General features: G+C 57.5%; 1 protein-coding gene across 1 annotated transcript in view; it reads left to right on the top strand.

The window, feature by feature from the left end:
• The window catches only part of TCERG1L (transcription elongation regulator 1 like), a 181,803-nt gene that overhangs the window by 129,308 nt on the left and 27,847 nt on the right, over positions 1–24,648 (top strand). The window contains exons 7-8 of the mRNA XM_041743639.1: positions 5,560–5,714; positions 16,920–16,989. Of these exons, the coding sequence (XP_041599573.1) occupies positions 5,560–5,714; positions 16,920–16,989 (225 nt within the window). The remainder of the gene's footprint in view (positions 1–5,559; positions 5,715–16,919; positions 16,990–24,648) is intronic.

Here is a 24,648-nt window from a genome sequence, read left to right on the forward strand (position 1 = left end):
GGCGGTGAGACGTTACTTGTGCGGGGGGGACTCTGAGGTTCAGGGACATGTCAGAGCGCGTAGTTCAGGCGGAGGGTCGGGCCGGGAGGAGGCTGCCGTTCAGATCCGCGTCCAAGAGCCCGCAGCTCCGGGCAGGGGGCGGACGTGCCACTGCCGCTCACGGGGTGTGAGGAGCCGCACCTGCATCGCTCCGCCTGGGGGGGACACGAGGGCCAAGCCCTAGTGCCGTGGGCGGGCCCTGCGGCTGCCGGAGCCGGACCCTGGTGGCCTCCAGGGTGCAGGGGGGTCTCAACGTGAATCTCCAGAAAGATCGTCCCCCGAAGCCCTGAAGCACGGCCAACACGGAGCCCCTGGGGCCCTCGTTCTGGGGAGAGCAACGGGGGTCGGCCCTGGGCCTCGTGCCAGGGTTGAGAACGAGTGACTGCCCCCGGGGAGGCCGGACCGACAGCCGCGGGACGCCGCAGCGGGAGCCCAGCTCGGCGCTGCCTGCCTGGTGCCCTCACGCTGCTCACGGGAAGGGGGGAAGAGAAGTGTCCACGCAGGAAGCGCAGTCGGGTGGAGCGATGGTGTGCAGGGTGGGGGGGACCTGGGCGACTGGCTCCTCCCACCCATCACCTGCACGCCCCGTCCTGGGCCCAGCGCGGCGCCCCTGCCTCTCCTGCCCGCTGCGGCTTCTCGTCCTTGGAGGGCGGGGGGCCGCGGCCCTGTTGCTCCCTTAGGAACACGGGCCTGGGGCGCCGAGCTGGCCCCTCGGCCGTCTGGGCCATCGGGGCCGTGCACCGTCAGCCTCTTGCACTTCCACGGGCGGCAGCCACGCTTCCCAGTGTCTGGAATGACACAGCGATGTCACCAGCCTGATTGGTCGTCACAAGAGACGGCGAGGCCCCCGGCCTAGAGCGGCGGGCACATGTGCCGGCACGAGCATTTCCCCACGGGGGCCGAGCCCTCGTCTGCGGGAACTGGTGTTCCCCTGTGTGCTCCTCCCTGAGTCGGCCCCACGGGGTGGGCGCCACCGCCGGGGACAGGGGGATGGGGAACGGCTGAGCACGTCCCGGTCTCCCGGCGCTCAAGACTCCAGGGCAGGACCTCGCTGCTGACGCCCCCTGCCCCGCGTCCTGGCCCAGCCTTCTCCGACACCCGCTGGCGGCCCAGGCGTCACCCCGCGTGACCCTGTCTACCTGGAGGCGGCTCAGGGCCTGCACGCAGGTCAGGGGCTCCGGCCCACGGCACTGCCCCTGCCCACCGGAGACACCCGTCCAAGTGCAGGCTGTCGCCTCTGCTTGGGTCCGACTGGCGCCGGATCCCAGGTTCCCGCAACCCCTCCTCCTGCTGGACTGATGCGCTAGAGCCGTTCAGGGAACTCGGCATTTTCCTTACTAGGTGACCGGGTGATTCTAAAAGGGCACAACCTGGGAACAGCCGGATGGGACACATGGGGTGGGGGGGAGCTTCCACACCCTCTCCGGGCGGGGGGCACTGTCTCCCAGGCCCACGTGATCCCCAACCCACAAGGTCTCTGGTCCCCCTCCTTCTGGGTTTTCACGGAGGCCTCATAATGTAGGCGGGATTGACTGACCATTGGCCAAGGGTGGTGGATCCAACCCCCAGACCCACTCCCGTCCCCAGGGGTGGGGAGGTTCCAACCCTGGTCACAGTCACATGGTTGGTTCTCCTGGCCGCCTGCCCCACCCCGAGGATCCCAGAGCCACCCCATTAGCATAAAGAGCTTGTGATGCCAGTAACAGGAGCCGGTCCCACTGTGTCAGGAAACCCCAGGATTTCAGGAGCGCCGTGCCGGGAACGGGGACAAGCCCAAGTATGCGTTTCTCGCCCCAGATCCTGCAGTCACAGGAGGGAAGGTGGAGGGAGGTCTGTGCTCCCTCCTCTGTGTGTCGCTAGCCCCAGCCCAACGCGCACAGTCAGCCCTTCCTGGAGACGCAGAGGGGTGAGGTGGGGTGGGGGGAGCAAACCCAGGCCCTGCTATTTGGTCCCCAGCCCTGAGCCCTGGGGTGAGACCCAGGGGATGCCGGGCGCTGTGCCCTCAGGACAGTCCTCCCAGAACGGGCATGCAGGGGAGCAAATCAGGTGCACAGAGGGAGGGACCCAACGCAAGTGTCACCCCCTCCCAGCCCGGAGCCAGCAGCCCTGGGGGGCCCCGTCAGAAGGTGACCAGGGTCCCCTGCAGCCAGCCCGGCTCCTCTCGAGGGGGTCCCGAGCCTCATCTGTTAGGGGGCTCTGCCCCAGACTCAACTAACGCTGAGGTGCCCGTGACGTCCCCTGGGGTACGGGGGCGGGTGCAAGAGAACGGGGGATGAGGCCGCTGTCCGGGAATTACGCGGCCTGACTGAGGAAGGTGAACGCACACCTATTAACGTGCACACACGACACATACGGTTAATTTTGCAGTCGCCGCTGGCTCCCTCCAGTTGAAGGCGACGCAGCCCGCGCGTGGGCCGATGTCCCTTGGGGGAGCACGGTTATTTACCCCGCCACCAGCTCTCGGCTTCAATTCACGCCTGTCCCTGCGGCACCGGGACTGGGTCCTTTGCAGCCGGGTTCCCTGGGGGGAGGACCAGGTGGAGAGCAGGTTAGCAGCCCTCCGCGGCTACGCTTGGCGCTCAGGAGAGCCCTCCTCCCCGGACTGCTCTGGTCTGTGCTGAAGTGATAGTTGGTTTTTGTTGGAAGCCAAGATGCGGGGAGGAATCCAGGTGGGTCCCACAGGCCCTGCGGGAGGTCGGTCCCACCTGGGCGGCGCCCATCTGACTCTGCACTACAGGAGGCCAGGCACCCAGGGGTCCCTCTACACCACACGGCCTAGCCCTGGGGGTGCTCCAGCGTCCCTGCTTCCTAATTCCCAGCCCTCCGGCCTCTAACAAAGCCAGGGGTCCTGGCGTCCTGCTTCCACGTCCCCACGGTTAGAATAATGCAGATTTCCATTCTAACCTCCCCACACACATGCACGGTGTAACTGAGGCCACCTGGGTCAAGGACAGGTCTAGAGGGAGGGCAAGAGGTCAGCTCGAGGGTGGGTCACCATCCTTCCACCTGCAGTGCCAGCCCTGGCCAATGCCTGCGGGCCCGGCGCTGGGGGTTTGGGTCACTGCGGCCTGGAGGCAGGTCTAAGGCTGGAGCCCAGGACACAGAGGGCCCAAGGGGAGCCCCCTGACCAGTCTGCCACAAACCCAGAGGTTTCAGCTCCACAAATTGATCATCTCATAATTCTGGAGGTCAGAAGGCCCATCTGGGTCTCAGCGGGACTAAAATCCAGGTGTGGGCCGGGCCATGTTCCTTCTGGAGGCTCCAGGGGAGAGGCTGGTCCCTGCTCCTTCCAGCTTCTGGGGCCACTTGCCTTTCTTAGTCCTTCCTCCGTCCCTGAGCCCCTCAGCCTGGGGCGCCCCCATCTCCCTCCCTCACCCCCACCCCCATGGGTGTCTGACCTCTGCTTCCGTGACCTCTCCTCCTCCGACTAGGCCTCTCCTGCCCAGACAATCCAGGGACATCTCCCTTCTCAAGACACTAACTTACTCACATCTGCAAAGCATCCCCTTGCCCTGCAGGGTCACCCATTCCCAGGTCTAGGGGTTAAGATGAGGACGTCCTAGGGGCCATCACCCTGACCACCACACCCACGAACTCGGCCTGGCTGGGACAGCGAACCCGACCGACCGTCGCAGCATCACTTCTGGGAATGAGCCTGGCCTGTTCACAGTTCCCAGAGCATGGGTTCAGCCCCCGAGCCCTCGGCACGGTCCGTGGGAAATGTGTAGCTGTGAGCATGCAGAGCCGGGGTGGAGGCATCTCCTCGGTGCAGAGCAGAGTGGCCGGTGCCGGCCGGCTCCTCCCGATGGCAGACAGACAGCCGTGCCCATCCAGCCGGGCAAGGGAGCAGCGGTTACCAGGGACGAAGGCAGTGCCCGGCAGGCGGCTCCCCGTTGGTCAGAGGCCCCGTCAGAGGAAATCCCGTGGCCGGAGGGTCCCAGCACCTGTGGTTTTCCTGCTCAGTCCCAGCTCTGGGGTCCCTTGGGGCTGTGGGGCTCTGGAAGGCCAGTCTGAGGAGCTGAGGCCCAGGGAGGGAGGCGGACGTGCCCAAGGGGAACCTTCCGGGAGCCCAGGCCAGCGGCGGGCCTTGGTGCCAGCACAGGGCTGCTGCTCTGCTCCATCCTGGGCCCAAGCCCGGGACGGAGGCAGAGGCCAGACTGGTGGCCTCGAGGGGCCACGTTCATTGAGTGGCTGTGCAGCCCGACCCGGGTTCCCGCAGGCCGACCTTACAGACCCGCTCACACTGCTTAGGAACCGACCCCGTCCTTTCTTTCTCGTGTCTGTCTTCACTTCTTATCATCTCTTCTCCTCTCTAATAGCCTTCGACAGAGACGGGGTCTTAAAATTGGGATATTATTCCTTCTGGAGATTTTGGGTTCTTCTGTGTGAAAACACAAAGCTTAATTCTTTGCTCTTCTAGAAACAAACTGGACGGTGGGAGCCAGGGTTGCTCATCACAGCCGCCCGTTTACTGTCTGTGACGCCGGGAGTGTGGGCTCGCGTGTGGCCCGATGGCCCGTGAGTCGGGAGTGTTTACCGGGAAGCCCCCTCGAGTCACAGGGTCCCTGGGTCGGTGGCCCGAGGCGCCCCGGAGCGCGGGCACGATACAGCAGAGACAGGTGGCGAGACGGGAGGAGCTTGGACCTCCAGGGACCCTGACAAGCTCCTTGCTTTGCTCGACTTTGCTGTCCTTCCTGGTGAGAGGACGGTCAGCACAGTACCTGCCTCTTAGTCAAGTGGGAAAGCAGGAGAAGCTCTGTAAAGTCCCCTAAAAAGCCAGGCACGGTCGTTACGATTTATACGTTATGTAAGTGACTTTGCAAACGTGCAGATGTTCAGGCACAAAGGGATTTTTGGGTCCGGGTGCAGGCCGATGATTTCTTTCTTTCTTTTTTTTTTTGAGGGTCAAAATGAACATTTTATTTTATTTATTTTTTTATATAAATTTATTTTTTATTGGTGTTCAATTTTTTTGAGGGTCAAGAATGAACATTTTATTTTTTATATAAATTTATTTATTTATTTATTTATTTATTTATTTATTTATTTATTTTGGGGGTGTTCAATATAACTTTATTTGCAAAAGCAGGTGGTAAGTCAGAGTTGGCCTGTGTGTTTTCGTTTTTTTTTTCAATATTTTTTTAATAATAAATTTATTTTTTATTGGTGTTCAATTTGTCAACATACAGAATAACACCCAGTGCTCATCCCGTCAAGTGCCCCCCTCAGTGCCCGTCACCCAGTCACCCCCACCCCCCGCCCTCCTCCCCTTCCACCACCCCTAGTTCGTTTCCCAGAGTTAGGAGTTTTCATGTTCTGTCTCCCTTTCTGATATTTCCCACACATTTCTTCTCCCTTCCCCTTCTATTCCCTCTATTATTTATATTCCGCAAATGAATGAGAACATATAATGTTTGTCCTTCTCCTATTGACTTATTTTTTTTATTGGTGTTCAATGGCCGATGATTTCTTGACTGAATGTGTTCGAGGGGCACTGAGGTGAGTTTTCCACTCGCGCAGGTGTGTGGTCTGGACGGGCGATGACCGCGTCTTCTTCTTCAACCCAACGATGCAGCTGTCGGTGTGGGAGAAGCCCATGGACCTGAAAAACCGTGGAGACCTCAACCGGATCATCGAGGACCCGCCCCACAAGCGCAAGCTGGAGGCCCCAACACGTAACTACCCACTGGGCTATTCGCATCCAGTTTCCTAAGTGTCTAAACTGCATATTCCCCAGGGACACGAAGGGAAAGCGTGTTTTTCCCGGTTATGCTGGAACTTGATTTTTATTTTTATTTTTATTTATTTATTTTTATTTATTTATTTATTTATGATAGTCACAGAGAGAGAGAGAGAGAGAGGCACAGACACAGGCAGAGGGAGAAGCAGGCTCCATGCACCGGGAGCCCGACGTGGGATTCGATCCCGGGTCTCCAGGATCGCGCCCTGGGCCAAAGGCAGGCGCCAAACCGCTGCGCCACCCAGGGATCCCGGAACTTGATTTTTAAAGAATGGTGTCCGCCGTCTTAGGATTAGGAATTACGTTTCTATGGCACTTTCTGCTGGAGACACCTTCTTCCCGGGGGGCTTGGCCAGGACTTTCTTTTCGCCTCTCGTGAGGTTGTTAACTCAGAGAAGACGTTTTTCATTCCCTCAGCTTCTTCATTCCCCATCATCATTAGCCAACATTTAATTTCTATTCCAAATGTTTCATGAACCCCACTTGGGAGACCTCATGCACACAAACAGGGGTGTATTTCCTTCCTCTTCGCACATTCGTTCTGGAGCTTTGTAGGGGACGCGTGCGTTGTGGATTTGGAGGTGCTTGAACTCCAGGGAAAGGCAGGGGTGCGGGGAAGTCCGCGTTCCTCTGCGGGGGCCGGGACTGGGGCCGGGGTGCTTGGCGGAGAGGTAGCTGTGTCTGAGGACACCTGTGGAAATCCCACTCCCCGAGAGTCAGAGAAGAATAGTTAGCATTTCAGCAAGAATATTTTCCGATTAATGGAATATATTTTTTATTAGCTGCGGTATTGGGAAAGCCCCATTCCCCGCGCACGTGGGTTAAGATAGTGTTGGCTACGCCGGAGAGACCTGAGGTCAGGGGCGCCGTCCCAGCCTCAGATGCACACACTTGGCTGAGCGGCCAGGAAACTGGCTCTTGACCCCTTGAAAGAGGGCCTTTGTTTTATATTTATGGGGTATTTTATTGAGTTTGCAATGATGTTTTCAATTCTCATCACAGAGAGGGTCAACCCAAGACAGCATCTACCCACATTTTTAGTCAAAGGCAGAGGCGTAGAACTGGAACTTTAGAAAACGGAATTATACAAGTTTTCTTAACATGTTTAATGGTGCCGAGGGACTGGAAAATGCAGCTCTTCCAAAGCTGGTGGTGGTCTCTTGAGATTGAGGGATGCGGGTTTAATATGCTTGTTTCACCTGAGATAACGGAGAACATTCTCCAGAGAGCCCGAGTCAACGGATGTTGGGAAGAGAAATGTCTTAGGCGGGTATTTAATTGAATCTGCAGAAACGGAGCTGCATTGAGGGACTGCAGGAATCGGGTTTGTGATTTTGTTTCCTCCTTTGATTGGTATCCGTTTTTAAAAGGGATGTTTTCTTGGAGGAAGGTTTGAAAACAAATCCTCATCTCCCGAGGTCCCGTCATGAGACCCCCGATCCCATGAGAAGACCCCCCAATCCCATGAGAAGGCCCCCAATCCCATGAGAAAGATAAAGGTGCGGTGATCGGAGCTGTGATTGGACTTGATTGGTAAAAGCCAAGGGATGCAGGCAGCTTCCTTCGCTTGCACACTCGTGGATAATTGGGTGTTGTTTTTACCTCCCCCCCTTCCTCCCTCCCTTCTTCCCTCTTTTTTCCCCCGAAGTGTTGGCAGGCATGAGACAGGAACTCATGACCAGTCAGCACATGGCTGCTCTGTGGCTTCTCTCCTTCGGACGTAATGAAGCCCGGGTGTGGGAGAAACGGAGGGGGACCGCAGAACGTGAGGTCCCCCCACTGCGTCACCTGCCACTGCCAAGGCTTGTGGGGACTGAGGGGGACGACAGGGCGGAGCGGAAACTGGGGTCTATTAAACAGTCGAAGAGGTTATTGGAGCAGAAGCCCGTTCCGACCGGGCAGCGACACTGTGGGAAGCAGTTCTTGGGGCCCATGGGAGCCCGGGAGAGGGGTATGGGAAGGGGAACCTGGCACTGGCTGTGGCTTCGAGCCCACTTGGTGGTTTGTGCTTGGCCGTCCGCGGCGTTTTGATGGATTTTGTGACCTGAGACGTTTACGGGCTTGGGTTTCAGTTTGCTTGAGTAGACCTGCAAGGCATCGGAGCCCTGTCGGCCTAATGGCCTCCTGGTGTAATTAATTTAACAGCAGGATCTGAATTACCTGGGTCAGAGATCAGTGCTCCATTTCACCACTTAATCTTTAAAAAGGTAGAGAGTTGGGCCTTAAGTCTGACAACCACAGCCAGTAATATCTGATTAATTTAGATTTGATGTATCAGGACACCTCGTCTTCCATTAACTCATAACCACGGCCCTAACTACTCTAGGTAGACAGGTGATGAAACGTTACACGTGGTTACAAAACGAGTTTTAACCTTGCTTCCTCTTGTAAAAAAAGAGGAAGAGATTTTCTTAAATCAGTGGGATTTTTTTTTTAACCTGAATCTTAAAGATATGCAAACGACCTCAATCCTTCACTTCCTGTTGTGGGGTAGAATTGACATCTATGTGCATCGTTCCTGATTTTCTCAGATCCGCCCGCCCAAATTGTTTTGTTTGCAGCAAAACAATTAGGACAGAAGGTGTTTCTGGAGGATTAATTAGCGATTAGTGGGCAGAGTGGATGACCCCCGGCCATCAGCAAGTGACATTTCTCCCTGGCTGTTCATCCGTCATGACTCATCAAATGATTTGACCCTAATTATTGTAAGAACCAGCTCTAGGGGAGATTGTTCTTGGTGGAGAATTTTGTTTTTCACATTTTGTTCCTCCAGGAGTCATTTTGGATTTGAATATATCCCTACCTGTTTCTGGTCTGAAATAGAACGATTAAGCTCTTCAATTGATACCAATTATTTTTCAAGAGGCAAATGAAATAAATGAGTCTCATACGACAGCTGCCACATTTCGGGGCTCTCAGTCCTGGAAGTGTGTCTGTGTGCTGGGACGTGAGGCCCGGGGTGGGAGCTCATGGTGTCAGGCGGCTTCGTGGTACAAGACACGGAGCTGCCAAAAGCGCTAAGCCACTCATCACTCAGCAGATAAGGGAAAAATCCCCTTTTTCATTCAGTTAGCGTTGCTGAGAGACTCAGACAAAGACCTGAATTATTTCCTAATTATCTTGCACCGTATCCAGATGTTTTTATAGCTCCAGTAGCTATGCTGTTGGTTGGGAGTAAATACCCACCCAACAAGGGTGAACCGGGAAGCACAAGCAGCATTCGTGACCTGGCCTGAGGTTCGGGGCCTCGGCCAGCGGCTCAGGTGAGAGGACGCTCCCCGGTGTCCTCGGCCTCGGGTGGCCCTCAGTCCCACCAGACGCTGGGCTCTGTCCCTGCGTTTACCTGCACTCGGGAGCCCCCAGGCCCGGGCCCGGGTGGGAAGCTCCCTGGGCCGAGAGCAGCCCAGGTGGGAGAGGGGGTGGGGCACGGGGCACCTGCGCGGCCTCCCCGGGTGGGGCCTTCTGTGTGACCTTCCTGTGCTGCTGGGACACGTGATCACAAGCTTAGCAGCCCACGGCCCGCCAGTCGGTGGGTGTCTCCAGCCCCCGGGGCTCAGGCCCTGGTTTCTGGGGCTCTGGGCCCCTCGCCGCACCTTCACAGGCAGCAGGGCAGCACCCTCAGATCTTCCTGCCCACTCTTCCGCCTTCCTCCTCCCCCGGGAGGGTCCTTCTGATTACACTGGGCTCGCCTGGGTGACCCAGGACGCCCCCCAGCACCAGGTCAGAACCTAATATGCTCGCGGGTTCCAGGGACCCGGCGTGGCCGTCTCTGGGGCCCTCATTCTACAACCCGCCGGCTTCAGGCCAGTTTTACGGAAGAGGGAGTTAAAGGACATCGGTGAATTAACCTGCCCAAGGTCACGTTTCTCTCAGGTGGGGGGTCCAGGATTTGTACCCTGGTGGGTTTGACTCCACATCCGAGGGGGGCTGTGAGCCTGTGACAGGAACGCGGCTCCGGGAAACACTTTACTCCCTGTGCCAGACGCCCCCAGAGTCAGGTGCAGGCGGCCTTGTCCTTTCAGCAGAGGGGCCCGGACGTCACTCGGCTTCAATTCCTCTGTAAACATTTTAGTCATTTATATTCAGGACAAATGTACAGTGATAATGATGTTCGTTTTGCGAGTGGCACATAAAGCCCTGCCTGTGAGTAAACACAGCTGTGCCTGCTGAAAGGGTGGCTTTCCCGAGCTCTGTCTGCCCCGGGAGAGCACACAGGTCTGGGAGCCACGGTGTGACCAGGTGGCCGGGCTCCGCGGACAGCGTCCCTGTGACCGGTCCTCGCAGCCCGAGGTGGGCAGCACCTGCCCCAAGGACCAGGTTGAGGGGAGGCCCCCCCACGCGGGGTTCACCCAGCCCGGCTGTTTGGGAGGGACCCTGACCCTCCGTGGGACCTGCATCCCCCGCCCGGCAACCCGGGGGGCCCCTGGCCTGTGCCCCCAGCCTGTGCCCCCTCCTTGCTCCGTGAATGATCCAGGACCCTGGACGTGGCAGATGAGTGGAGCCAGGCCAGCCCTCCAGGGCGCACGGGGGGAGCCTGTTGAGCTCTGAAGGTGCCAGGCGGCCGGGTTGGGAAGGAGCAGGCACCTGGGCAGGGCCTTCATGATGCTCTGGAGCCCTCACGTCTTGTTTGCTGCAGCCTGGGGACCGGGACAGTGGGGTCAGGACGGCGGGGCAGGGTGGTGTGGTCAGGGTGCCAGAGCAGGGTGGCAGGGCTGGGACATTGGGGCAGGGCCTCCTCCGAGGTGCACCAGCGAATCGAGTGCTGATACTGGGGCAGAGCCAGCGCCTGGGGCCCCGCACGGCCTTCAACAGGCTGGGAGAGCATCTTCCTAAGTGGTCCCCAGAACCCGAGGCTTCACGCTGCCCCCCCCCAGTGCCGACCCAGGAATGAAGGAGGAGGGTGGGGAGGAGGACCTGCGCTGCCTCCCAAACCAATCACTGTACTCGGGGCCTGGATGACCAGCCCTGGGCTGGAGCCCGACAGCAAGCGGGAGACCGGCGGGCATGGCGGGCAGTGACGGGCCGGGTCTCGGGGTGGACAGAGCACAGTCAGTCCCCGGACCGGCGGCCAGGGTGCTCCCTGAGGAAGGACCCCTCACTGCACCAGACGCAGGGAGGAGGGCACCCGGGAGAGCCTGTGTCCTGAGGAGCTCGGGAGGGGTCAGAGCCCGGGCAGGTGCAGGGTGGACCTCAGCGAGGAGGCCCCATCAGTGCAGCCTTTCCAGGGACCAAGAGGCTCGTCTCTCGCGGTGACTGACCCCCGGCTCCCCGGACCCTGGCCCGGCAGCTCCTACCAGGGCTCCTACCCTTTCCTGGGGCCGCGTGCACCACCCCCCAGCTCTGCTCCGGCTCTCTCTCCACCTGACTTTGTGATCCTTCCTTCAGAAATTGAATATGACCTGCAGGGAGCAAAGGATGCAGGCAGCAATTTGGGTGTCCAGAGGCCCCCAGCTAGTGGGTGGAGCCATGGCCAGGCCCTGGATCTTCCCTCTTCCATCCCTCGTGTGCTCCATGCAGGCTGACACCCCCACCTATCTCTGCCACCTGCCCTGGGCCTGCAGAGGAGGGAGCAGGGAGGAGGGGAGGAGGGTGGGGAGGAGGGGAAAGAAGGAGGAAGAATAGGGAGGAGGGACCAGGAAGCAGGGAGGAAGGGCAGAGAGCAGGGAGGAAAGAAGAGGGACAGGGAGGAGGAAGGAGGGAGGAGGAGCAGGCAGGAGGGAGAAGGGAGGAGGTGGGGGGAGGAAAGAGCAAGGAGAAGGGTCAGGGAGGAGGCGGGAGGAGCAGGGAGGAGGCAGGAGGGGCAGGGAGGAGGAGGGGCAGGCAGGAAGGGCAGGCGGGAGGGAGGTCCTGAGCCCTGCCCAGGGACCAGTGTCTCCGTGGGTTCCGTGGACTCCTCCAGGAAACCCGAGCACCTCCAGCGGGTCAGTCAGGAGGGGAGCCCGGGTGGTGGGGACCTGATGCTGCCCCCACCCAGGCCGTTGGTGTCAGAGTCTAACTGAACCGTTGGCATCCAGGCCCCGTCGGCGCCCAGGGAATCTGAGGCTTGGTTGTTGGTGTTGGAGGGCGCCCCAGAGAAACGGGGGAGCCCTGCTGCTTGGCAGCCCTCCCCGACTCCCACGAGCGCACCCACGTCCCGCCGCCGCTGCCGTCACACCTCGGGCCGCTCCGACCCAGCCTCGCCGACAGGCCCCCGGGGGCCTCTTGTCCAAGCAGCCAAGCACCCCCGCCTTGCCCGTCTTTTTGCCCAGGGCAGCCACGGGCTGGGGGGTCTTCGTCTCTTCGGGGCCCCAGGAGGAAGCAGGGCGCCTCCCCTTCCCGTCGTATCCCCAGGAGCCTCAGGACAAACAGCCTTAAATGAAGGACAGACTCCGTGGATCTAGAAGGTGCAGACAGAGCTGTGCGCAGGGCAGGGGGTAGGGTGCGCCGCGGCCGCTGCCCTGTGCGAGCTGGGCTCCCGCGGGCGGGACGGGCCGCTGAGCACTGTGCCCTGAGTCCTGGGCGGGTCTGTAGGGAGCCTGCGGCCTGGACCCTGGCTCTGAGGCCCAGATGCTCCCGGCCGAGCACAGCTCCCTCCCTCCCGCTGCTCCAGCTGGACGTGCTGATGAGAACAGCTTCGTGCACGTGCGGTGTCTTAGCGGCGTTCCTGCGAGTACTTGTGTCCTACAAGTTCATGTTATTAGAATTACCGGGGCAGAAGGTACATGCCTTTTAAATTTTCCTCCAAAAAGAGAGCCCAGGGGGCTCCGTGGGTGAAGCGTCTGCCTTCGGCTCAGCTCACAATCCCGGGTCCTGGGGTCAAGTCCCGCATCGGGCTCCCTGCTCTCCCTCTGCTCCTCCCCCTGCTCATGTTCTCTCTCTCTCTGACTGTCAAAATAAATAAATAAAATCCTAAAAACAAAACAAACAAACAAACAAAAAAGCCCAGTGCCCACACCCATTAGTAGATTCCGCACACTTCCAGAAGCACTGGGCATCCTCGACACTGAGTTCTGAAAGCCCGTCCTTTGTTTCCGTTGGCATTTCTTTAATTTTGAGTGAAATGGAACCTTTTCAAGGGCTTATTGGCTGTTCCTTTTGTTTTGTGTCCCCGGGACGTGCTCGGGTCTGTCTCCATTATTGAAATATGCAGATTCTTGCAAATATCAGCATTCCGGCTACAATTAACAGTTTTTTCTTCCTCTTTTGATTTTTTTTTCCAATTTAAAAAAAATGGGTCTTGAGTTTTGTCTCACTGTTTTAAAACCCACGTAACGTGGAGCTTGCGGTTCTAAGCGTGCGATTCGCTGCCGGCGGCCGCCTTCCCGCGCTGTGCAACCGTCACTCCCGCCTCCCAGACTTTCTCATCACCCCGCCCAGGAGCCGGGTGGCCGGTTTCGGCCGCTCCCCGGGGCTTCCTCCCCGCGGCCCCGCCTGTCCACGCGGCCTGTGCGGGCCCAGTCCTACAGGACCGCCCATGGGTGTCCCGCTCCCTCCGCGGAGAAGAACGTCTTCGCGGCTTATCCGCGTTGAGCAACGGGTCCGATTTCCAATCCTTGTTCTGGCTGAAGATGTCCCATCGCACGGATGGACCCCACTTGGGTGGTCCGTGCCTCTGCTGGAGCACGCTTGGGTTGTTGCCCCTTGGGGCCACGGTGAGTGGTGCTCGTGCAAACACCGCACACAAATACCCGTTTGGGGCCCGGTTCCCAGCTGTTTTGTGTAGAAACAGAAGAGTGGAGCTGCTGACCTGCAGGGTCGCTCTGTGTTTGACCTTCTGAGGAGCAGCCAAGACGTCCTCCAAGCCCTGAGCTCTTGGGAGGGCCCACCAGGGTCCGCGGGCGTCCCGCCGGCCCCTCCTCCTCCATCCTCTGTTGTTGTGGCTCCAGGTATTACCACTGCCGTGTCTGCCATCGCAGGCTGGGAGCGGTGCCTCGTTCTGGATCGGATTAGCGCTTCCCTAAAGACTAAACGTGCGCAGCATCTTCTCGGGTGCTTCCTGGCCGTTCGTACGGCTTCTTTAGAGAAATGTCTATTCATGTTGCTTGTCCTTCTTCTTTTTTATTTTTTTTTTAATTCGGTTGGTGGTGTCGTGGTTGGCGGTGGTGGTGTGGAGTGGCAGGAGTTTCAAATATGATCTGCTTACCAATCCCTCACGCGACATGTGGTTTGTGAATATTCTTTATTTTTATTATTTTTATTATTTTTATTATTTTTTTATTTTTTATTTTTTGGTTTGTGAATACTCTTGCCCATTCTGTGGGTTGCCTTTTCACTCTGCTGCTAGTACTGTCCTCGGATGTACAAAAGGTTTTAATTTTATGAAGTTTCATTTATCTGGTGTTTTTTTCTTTTTTCTTTTTTCACCTGTGTCTTGGTGCCAAAGGTACGAAACCATGACCAAATCCAATGGCAAGAAGATTTCCCTGGAAAGTTTCTTGGTTTTAGCTCTCACGCTGACCTCGGAGTTCACGCCTGTGAATGTGGTTTCTGTCCCCTTCTTTCTTGTGAATGGGCCACGCTTTCCTACTGCTCGGTACACGTTGTGATTTTCTTGTTGTTGTTGAGAACTGGACTTTCTGGGTTCATCACACGGCGAGTCTGGAAAACAGCTTCTCGTATCCTCAAGGGACTTCGGGTTCTGGCTGGCGAAGGGCTGGAACCATCCATTTGTCACTTTTCCAAAATTTTTGGTTTTCTTAAGTGTGATCCTTGTTGGGTGTGGTCCCTGGGGTCTCTGCACCGTCCGTGTAGGAAGGTGGCTCTTAAAAAATAATAATAATAAAATTTAAAAAAATAAAAAAAAAAGGAAGGCGGCTCTTCCCGGCGGCTCCACGGTCTCATCGGAGCCCCGAGTTCTGGAGCCAGAGTCGGGCGGCGTCTCCAGCTCCGTGGCTGCTCTAGAGGACCTGCTGGTCCCAGGGCTCCTCCTCTGCCCCTCACGCAGCCTGCCCACCAGACTTGCATTTTTAAAGGCAGTCACATTTCTGGATATTTCCCTGTACGGCTTTTGGATTCCGTGTCTTGATTTAGGAAGGCTTTACGACGAGACTATTCCCAACAAACAAAAATCTTCAAAAAAAAAAAAAAATAACCAACATCTTTATAATTGTACGACCTCATTTCTTTAATTAAAAAAAATATTTAATTTTTCACGTCTAACCTTAGGTCTCCCCTGGAGTGTGTTCTGGAGCGGCCATGGGGAAGGGCCTGCCCGTCCTCCACTTTGTTTCAAATTCTGGCCATAGCTCTGTGCTCTTCATCACCCTTGTCCTCTGCCCACGGGACAAGCAGATGGCAAGCACGACCCCCTTCTTTCTTGAAAACCTCGCCGGAGCATCAGGCCTCTGGACGCTCTGGGAAGGAAGCACACCTTGGGAGAGATGCAAACACCCCGCGGAGCAGACAGGCAGACTCACGGCGGGTGTGGGGGCGCCGAGGTGGAGCCCGTGGGAGGGCCCCGCGCATGTGGGGGCAGAGGGCCTGGAGCCAGCCCTGGAGTCTCACGGGGAGGGTGCTGGTGGGCATAGGAAGCACCTGGCGGAGTGTGCAAGGTGCAGGTACCTGTGGGACACGGAGGCAGGGAGGCCAGGAGCAGGGGCCTGAGCATGCCTCTGGGGGTCAGCAGCCTGATGCCCGATGCTGGGGTGGGGGCCACGTGGGAGGAGCGTGCAGGGCGTGAAGAAGGCAAATCCTGCCCCCTGTTAGCTCATTTATCAGAAATGCTCTATCTCTGGTTCTCAGCGAGGAGGGGGCTTCTGTCCCCTAGGGGATGTTTAACAATTTCTGGAGACATTTTGGTTGTCACAACTGGGGTCTGTCCTCACTGCTACTGGCGCCTACCGAGCAGCTCCCTCCAGCACCCAGGACCCCTGAGGGTCACTAGAGTGTGAGGCTCTGCGCAACGGTGCAGCTCAGGCTACGATGCTCAGCCTTCCCTGGGCTGACGTCCCAGATGCCACCCCCCCATCCCCCGTACCACACACTGTCCTGCAGGGAACCCGCTCTGCTCCATCTCCGTCTGGGCAGGGTCCATGTCTGTGAGGCCTCCCCCCTGGGCGAGCCTCTTCCACAGTGTCCCGTCCTGCTGGTGCACCGGGCTCACAGGCTTGTGGCCGGGTCCCCCGGGGCCCACGACGGTGTAGGGTACACAGCTTGGGGGGGGGACATGGGTGGGAGGGGCCTTAGAAGCAGGATGCGGGTGGACTGGGCCAGCCGGGAGCTTCCAGAGCCTGACTTTCTCATCTTGCTGCCAGCCCCACTCCAAGAGCGTTGACTAGATGGGGATTGGAGCCCTCCTTGGGATTCCAAGCAGCACATTCCTGGAGGGGTGTCCTCATGCGCAGGCTCCCCAGGAAGGGTGGGCTTAGGCAGCCCGGTGTGCGGGGGCGGGGCCTCGGGGACCGGGGGATGCTCAGCAGAGCCCCGCCCCCAGCACCTCTGCCCGCACAGGACGGAGCGTGAGAAAGCCGTGTCCTGGGTCTCATGGGTACAGAATGAGAAGCAGGGCCAGAGGCAGCTGTGAAGCCAGGGAGCGTGTGGGAATCACTCATCTGTCAGGACTGAGATTCCGATGCTCTAGAACCGTGTGGAAGCTCGTTTTCCCTCTCCCCCTCTTGGAGACACAGAGGAAACACTGAAGCACCTTTTCACTTTTTCGTTCCAAAAGCTCATCAAATATTTACAAGGCCAACCTCCTCGGGATGGAAGGGGGGACCCGTCTTCAAAATCAATTTGGGTTTTTGACATAGACACGTAGTCAGGAGTGAAGTGGATGCCGCATGTGCGAGAGATGTGCTGGTTCCCTGCAGGGACACGGAGGGAGCGGGGCGGGGGGGTGGCTCTTGGTTCCCTGGCAAGAATGTGAAGTCCCCCCCGGAAAGGGGGGCCTGCGTGCCCAGGTGGCCGGGGAGGCCTGGGGAGGTGCCCACCTGCCGTTCTCCATCCTCTGGCCTGGCTGGACCATCTCGCAGCCTCCGCACACAAGGAAATCAGGTGTCTCTTCTGCTGGAACGCCCAGGGGTACAGGAGGTAGCGGGTTCTCGGGCTTGAGGTCTGTTTCCTTAATTTCCAGATGACTCCGCATGAAAACGAGCACTTTTTGGTGTTTTGCCGGAGTGACGGGAGCTGACACTCCAACCTTGTTAACTTGATTCTCTTCCAGCTGAGCACAGCGACGGGTCACGGTCTGAGGACGGCAGGGGAGACCGCAGCCTGAGAACCAAGAGGAACCGGTAGGTGACAAGGCCTTTTGCGCCGGTGACTTCCCGTAGCAGACAGTTACGTGGTGTAGAAGGAGGGGGGATCGCTTGACCCTACTGAGCGCAGAACAGATCGAACCACCAAGCAGACGGCGGGAGGCCTCAGGTCCTGTCTCACTGACTGCTCTGGGGGCCCCGGGCCTCCGTGGGCAGGTGTCTCAGTGGCTCCCGGGCACGTGGATGTTGGACCATGTCTGGCCTGCGCTGGGCCTCCCTGGTGCCCATGTGCTCAGCCCCATGCACGGAGCCGTCAGGGTGCCAGGGGGGCCATGGGATGGGTGAGGCTGTGGGTTTGCTTTGGGCAGCTCTTGAGTTGGAGTTGGGTGCCTCCTGCTTTTGCTTTGTGATGTTGGGCAAAGTAATTCCACCCTGACTGCCGATCTCCCATCTGCACGAGATGGCAGGAGCTCCCAAAGGCAGCTTGGGGTGACAGGGACTGCGAGGGAGGGGGAGGCGCTGCGAGACTACAGTCACGCTCCTCGAGTGCACAGCCCTCCGTGCCTGTTGCCCTCTGGGTGTGGCGGCAGCCCCCGTGGCCGGGGACCCGCCGTTAGCCCGTCCTGCAGGCCACGTGCTGGGGCTTCTTTCCTCCTGAGTCCCACACAAAGGGGTAAATTTAGGATCCAAGTGTCTAAGCTCCCTGGAGGGGGGCCGAGGGCCTGGCCGGGTGCTGGGCAGCCGTCTCCGGCACAGAAGCCCTCGTGGGTATGTTCTGCTTAAAGTATGTGCCTTGAGAGTGCCCGGGTGGTGCAGTCAGTAGGCGTCTTGCTCTCGATTTCGGCTCAGGTTGTGATCTCAGGGTCCTGACATCGAGCCCTGCATCGGGCTCTGCGCTGGGCGTGGAGTCTGCTTGGGATTGTCTCTCTCCCTCTCCCTGTCCCTCCCGCTCCTGCTTGCTCTCTCTCTCTCTCTCTCTCTCTCAAATAAAGATCTCTTTTATCAAAAAAATGTGCCTAAGAACCCAGAGCGCGTTCAGGAGGCAGGTGGTGCAGTGGGAGCCCACCCCGTCCTCTGCCCCAGTTCAGCACAGCCTCACGTTTGAAGCCTCTCGGAAAGTCAGGACATCGGCAGGCTCTGCGGACGGCAGACGCGGTGCAAGGAAGAGGCCCATTCCGGGCACGAGGGCTCGAGGGGGGGTCGGGTCAGCAGGCTGCGGGGGCGAGGACGACGGGGGACGGCGTTGGCTAGGATTCCACTGCCGACTTGTAAAAATGGGCATTTTAAAAAATAGCATCACACTTGGGAAGTGTGATCCTCAAAGCAGCAAAGATAAACCGTACGCTGCAAATCTGAAAAAAAATCAGACCTCATGTCATCGATTTATTTGTTCTGGTTAAAACCATTGCCCTGTCACCATTTTTTTATGTCCCCCGATTATTCTTTGTGTGCTTTTGTATTTTTATATTTTTTTTAAATATTTTATTTTTAAACAAATCTCTACATCCATCTTGGGCTTCAACTCACAGCCCCGAGATCAAGATTCGTGAGCTTCATCGACGGAGCCAGCCAGGCGCCCCTATGTCACCCAATTATTCTTTGACCCTATGTTGTGTAAAGTCTTAAAAATATGGTCTCAATATTATTTTTACAAACAAACAAAAAAAAAGTTTTCTTAGAAGAAGCAAGGTCCCGCAGTGGCACCTGTGCGCAGTAATGAAGGAAAATGCACCTTGCCTCAGAGCCCGTGCCCAGGCGGCATCATCAGCCCGTCTGGGGGGGCGTCCTGAGAAAGGACGGTGGGAGAGAGAGCAAGACCCCCCACCCCGGCTCCGGGCAGCAGGTGCCTGGCGCCTGACCCCGCCGGGATGGGCCTCTTGTCTGTGACAGACGACAGACGGACGAGCGTGGAGGCACAAGCCTGCAGAGTTCTCCCTGAGTGGCTTCGGGTCCCCTCATTTCACCGCCGCCAGGCCTTTCCTCTGTGCACCCCCTCCAGAAATCATTCTGCAGACGGGGGCCCGGGTATATTGTAATCTTAACTGATAACAAGCAGACACCACAGGACGTTCCAGAAACAATACAGGGAAGGGTGAGCACTGTCCTCCCCAGGAGAGGGAGCTGTCCCTCCCCGGGGCGGCGGGGACCCAGGCTGCCGCTGGGCCGGGCCTGAGGCTCCCTGTGGCGCTGGGGTCCCACCTTCTCTTTAGAAGGTCACTTTTGGGCGTCAAAGGACACCTGCATGTGCCACAGAGGATGGACGCTGTGTGCCTTCGATGGGACAGGGGCTCCAGGAAAGAGGGTAGAGTGTCATCTCTTTATGTCCAGACCACGGGCATCTGCCAAGCCCGCCTCTGTCCGTCTTTGGATAAATGCATCTAGAATCTCAAAAACCAGACGCGCTTCCTGAGGCACCAGAAATGCGGAAATGTAGCCGCCGAAGGATGCTGTTGAGCTCGTGCTGGGGGAGACGCTGGGCTGGATCCGGAGCAGCTGGGCCATCTGCCTGCGTGGCCCGATTTCACTCATTTTCCCACAGGACTGGCCTTGACTTCCCATCAGTTGGCATTTAAGAGACGTCAGAACGTCAGTTTGCGTGTGAACCATGTGAGGGGCTTCCGTGATTGAGCGGCGGCTCGGGAGCCGACGCGGGGGCGATGGGTAGAGCCGCCCCGTTTCCCACCCACAGACCCCAGCCCAGGCCGCGGGCGCCGCTGTCGGGGCGGCTCTGCTCTCCCACGGAGCCCTGGGACGGCACTGCTCCCCCTGCTGCGGTGCAGCCAGCCTGGGGATCTAGAATGTTCCAGAACGTTCCACCGTTCTGCTCAGTCATCTCTGAGCCCTTCGCACAAACCGCCTGCTCTCTTCCGAAGCCTCACTCTTGTGCTGGTTTTTCCAAACGCCCCCACCCCCACCCGGCAGCCCGATCTCCGTGGGGTTGCTCAGAGCTCATCGCCCCGGGCCGATGATCAGCGCGGCATCATGTTCGTCTTCTAGAAGGTTATGATCAATAAATTCAGGCTCTTCTCAAGCTCCTAACTGCTTTTGTGTATCTTTAATTAGTGGATCCTGGCTTAGATGGTAAGAGAACGGGCCTCCAGAGGACTGGCTGACATCAATCCCTTTGACCTACCTTTTTTTGTATAAATAATAGAATTTTTCCTCATCCAGAAGCCCGTAAACGTGTGACTCACTAGCAACCATGTCCGGGAAGAAAGGGAAGACGCCACGTGCTCCCTTTGGACGTTGCGTTTCTCTCGGACCCTGGCGCCTCTCATGGACGTTTTGCACACTCATCTGCAGATCGGATGAGCTCAACTGATCAAGTGATTCAAGTCTAAACGATACTTTTCCTAAAATCCCCTGGGAATTTCATGGGAAGAGAAATATGTCCCATTGACAAGCTTTCAAATTGCTAAGATATTTTAAACGAGCTGGCGAGCACCACCTCGAGTAGCTTGTTACCTGCTGTTTAACGGAACCCGTTCGTGATACCTGAGCCCACCTGCCCCCGGGCCCGGAACGCTGATGGCTTCTTTGCGTTTTGTGCGGTGCCCAGAGGTACTGCCAGTTTCCCGATGTGCCGTCTTTTCTTGGTTCACACTTGCTCGTCACACGCGCAGTCTATTTTAAGAACTTGGGATTTATTGCAAATAATTGAACTATTTGAAGGATTCAACAAAAGCCAGCGATTTAGTTTAGAAATCGGGATGAAATGATCTGCCAAACACATTAGAGAAGAGATTGTCAGCGACACGTACGGCTCCCAGACCTCCCAGGGGGAGCCAGCTCTGGCCAGTTGCTAGGCTGGGAGGTTCCTCCGACCTGATGGCTTCCTGGAGCATGAGAGAGTGGCCTTGCTCCTGCCGCGACGATGGGCCCTGTGGCTTTGGCATAGATTCCGCGTCCTGTGCATGACCAAAAGGATCTGGGCTTGGGATATTGTTTATATCTATTGTTTATATCTACGTTTGTAGGGTTTGGATTCTGTGGGTTTGGGGGATGCCCAGTTGGTGGCTTTGGATGTAAGTGGTAAAGCTGAGCTTTTACTGTAAAATCTTCATGTCTAGTGGGGTGTTTTGCTGGGGTCAGATGCAGCTTGGGCTGGAGACCTCAGCGAGGATAGAATCCTTAGGAAGAAGCCTGTCGTTTTTCTACTTCCCCCAAGGATGTCCTGCATATTCTTCTCTTGACAAACCACAGCGGCCAGGGCATGCCCTGAGCAGGGCATGGACAAGGCCGGGTCACGAGGTTGTGACCTGTCTGCCTGCAGTTCTGCAGCTCACCTGGGGGAACCTAATGCTGAGAAAATCTTTCTAGAACAACAACAGCAGCGGCAACAGCAACAAATCACTATCTGAAAGACCAAAAATGCCTAATGTTAAATGTGGAAGTTTCACAGACTCTACCCCTGGGACTGTCCCCATGTGAGCCCACATCTGGAAAGAGCCAACCGTGGAAGACGGAGAGAAAGCCTCCTTCTCTGTCTCTGGGCAAAGGCAAGCGATGGGCGTGAGCCTTGGGCCTTCTGGGAAAGGCCGTGGCCCTGGGAAGGCAGACAGAGGAGATGGAGAGACAAGGGGCCACGTGCCCAGATCATAACCCAGCCCCGCTCTCCCCCGCTATCGCCTTCTCCTGCGGGCTTGCATTGAGCAAACGTCCACTGCCACCCACTGCGTGCGCCCAGGGACACATCGCCAGCTGGAGGTCACTTCCTGTACCCAGTGGCTCTGGCCCTAGAGAAGGGAGTGTGGACGGCGTGTCGCACGATCCCAGCTTCCCAGACACCGTGATGCAGCACCACTGGACGGACCGGAGTTTCCCCTCGGCCGGGAGGGTTAAAGGGCACCCTGGGGCAGGTTGTGGTCGTGGAAGGTCACCATCCTGCTCCACGTCCCTGTGTCACCCCTCTACCCTCTACCCTCTACCCCTGAACTGGTCTATGATGAACCACAACTGAGCTGCAGCCCCTCGCCTTGGCCCCCGGGCCGGGCAGGGTGGCTGGTTCTGGGCCGTCCCTGGGCATCTGGCCTGGCCTGGGGTCCCTGCAGGACAGGAGGAGCTGCTGTTGTTGCTTTGAGCTCCTGCCCTGGAGGGGACAGCCCAGCGCCCGTGTCACCCAGTCCTGCGGGCACCAGACCTGAGGCCCGTCCGAGTCGCATGCAGCGGGAGAGCCGCCGGCGGATTCCCAGGAGGCCCGTGGACACGGGGCAGTCAGGGCGGCCACAGTCACAGGGGGAGAGGAACCCACGGAGCGGCTGGCGGAGACGCGACCTGTCCCTGCACCGCTGCGAGCCCTGGGGCCTCCCGGGGCCAGGACAGGCCGAGGGGAGGCAGGGGCCTGGCCTTCCCGGGATGCGGGGCGCTGCCCTCCACGCTGAGGGCCGTCCATCACCTGCTCGGCAGGGACCTGGGGACTGAACTGTCCCCCGGAGATCCTCTCTGATTTGAGAAGACAGTTTCCATGTCTGCCTCTTCTCCAAATGCCGGATGATAGAAACTCTCCCTTTTAAACGGAGTCCGGGGAGGTTCCTCCACCAGGCCCGTCTCCGTCCCATCGGCCGCGGCACCCGGGGCTCCCAGGGTGGGAAGTGTCGGCGGCTGTTCCCCCCCCCGGGAGTGACCCCCCGAATGTCAGAAACCTGCTCGCAGTGGCTCCGTTACAGTCGGGATTTCTGAAATCACCGCAGCTTGTGAAGCGGAAACGCATTTTCCGGGTGGCCGGACACTGGTGCGGGTGTGGGGAGGTGCGGGCGAGGAGCAGCGCGGGGGTCTGGCTCGTAGTCGGCACGCGTGCGCACAGGAAGGCGTGGAGGGACGCGATCACACCGCCATGGGGAGGTCTGCGGGCCTCGGCGCAGCCGGGGTGATCCCCAGGCCCCTTCTGGGAAGGTGTCATCAGGACCAGAGGGTGGGTCAGGCCAAAACTGCAGAAGTGAGGAGAGCAGGGCAGGCAGCACAGGTCTGCCAGCTGGTGGGGGTCAGTGAGACGGCCGGGGAGCACTGAGGTCCTGGGATGGGCACCAAGAGCCCGGAAGCCCAGGCCCCAGCCTGGAGCCCAAGTCCTACCTCCCCAGGCAGACCCTGTGTCCCTGCCCACCCCTAATCGATGTGCTGGTCTTCCGACAGCAGCCAGAGGCAGCTCCCACACTGCCGTGTCAGGCCTAAAAAACTACGGAGTACGGATCTTTCAAAGTTCACCTCATCCAAAAGCCATTTGTTACAAATACGTGATAGAATGTCTGAGGCCCCACAAGGCAGAGATTCACAGAGACTTTGATTCCTGCAGAATTTCATATTGTGTCTAACACTGGAGTTATAGGCTGGCGGTATTTTGATGATAAATTCCCAGCCTTCTTTGCCAGGAGAAAGAACAAGTTCTCCCCATCCATTACATCAAATAAAAGATGAGGCATCACCTCGCCAAGCAGGGAGCTGGATGTCAGTGTTGGGAGGGTTGGATGGTCACGGGCTGCCGGAGACGTGGAAGGTGAAAGATCATCAGCACCATCATCACCATTAGCATGTAACCACCACCAGCACCACCATCATCACCATCACCCCCACCACCATCACCACCACCATCATCACTATCACCCCCACCATCATCATCACCACCATCATCACCATCACCCCCACCACCATCATCACCATCATCATCACCATCACCCCCACCATAATCATCACCACCACCATCATCACCATCACCCCCACCACCATCATCACCACCATCATCACTATATTGTCACCAGCACCACCAGCACCACCAGCACCACCACCACCATCATCAATATATTGTGCTTAGTACTTTATATGCATCATCTGTTTTCCCATCTGTAAGATGGGGATTATAGCCGAGGCTGCCATATAGGGCTATGACAAGGATTGAATGAAGTGACACCAAGTAGGAGGACAGGGTTTTACACACAGAATGTCAGCAAATATCAGGTGTTCATATTACTCCATTTAATTCTTACAAAAAATGGGACGCTTGGGTGGCTCAGTGGTTAAGTGTCTGCCTTCGGCCCAGGGCATGATCCTGGAGTTCAAGGATCGAGTCCCGCGTCGGGCTCCCTGCATGGAGCCTGCGTCTCCCTCTGCCTGTGTCTCTGCCTCTCTCTCTGTGCATCTCATGGATAAATAAATAAAATCTTAAAAAAATTATTCTTACAAAAAGTATTAAGTGGGAAGTTTATTGTAATTTGAACTTTATAGAGGAAAAAATCAGTGAAATGAGACTTTCTTGAATATATATAGTACATTTGCATGAAAGTGCAAGTTCAAAGAGAAGTCTGTAGAGATCAGACTGTTCGTGCCCAACACTCTGCCTCCTGCATCATCCCTACAATGCAGATCTCCCCTCCTCTTCCCCCTCTACCTCCCCTCCTTCTGCCCCTACTTCTCCTCCTCCTCCTCCCCCTCCTTCCTCTTCCCACTTTGAGGATAAGGATTATGGAGCTCGAAGAGGTTAATGAAACTCCAGAAGGCAGTTACCCTGAGCCATGACGGGGGTCCAGTTTTCCTTGGGTCCTGGCATGTTGCTCTCAGCGATGCCACATGACCCAGAGCAGTAGATACCAAACCACAGCATATTTACAGAAACACCTTTTTTTAAAAAAGATTTTATTTATTCATGAAAGACACACACGAGGGGGGTGGGAAGCAGAGAAATAGGCAGAGGGAGAAGCAGGCTCC

The sequence above is a fragment of the Vulpes lagopus genome, chromosome 2 (genome assembly GCF_018345385.1).
Source record: "Vulpes lagopus strain Blue_001 chromosome 2, ASM1834538v1, whole genome shotgun sequence".
In the NCBI taxonomy this organism is placed as follows: domain Eukaryota; kingdom Metazoa; phylum Chordata; class Mammalia; order Carnivora; family Canidae; genus Vulpes; species Vulpes lagopus.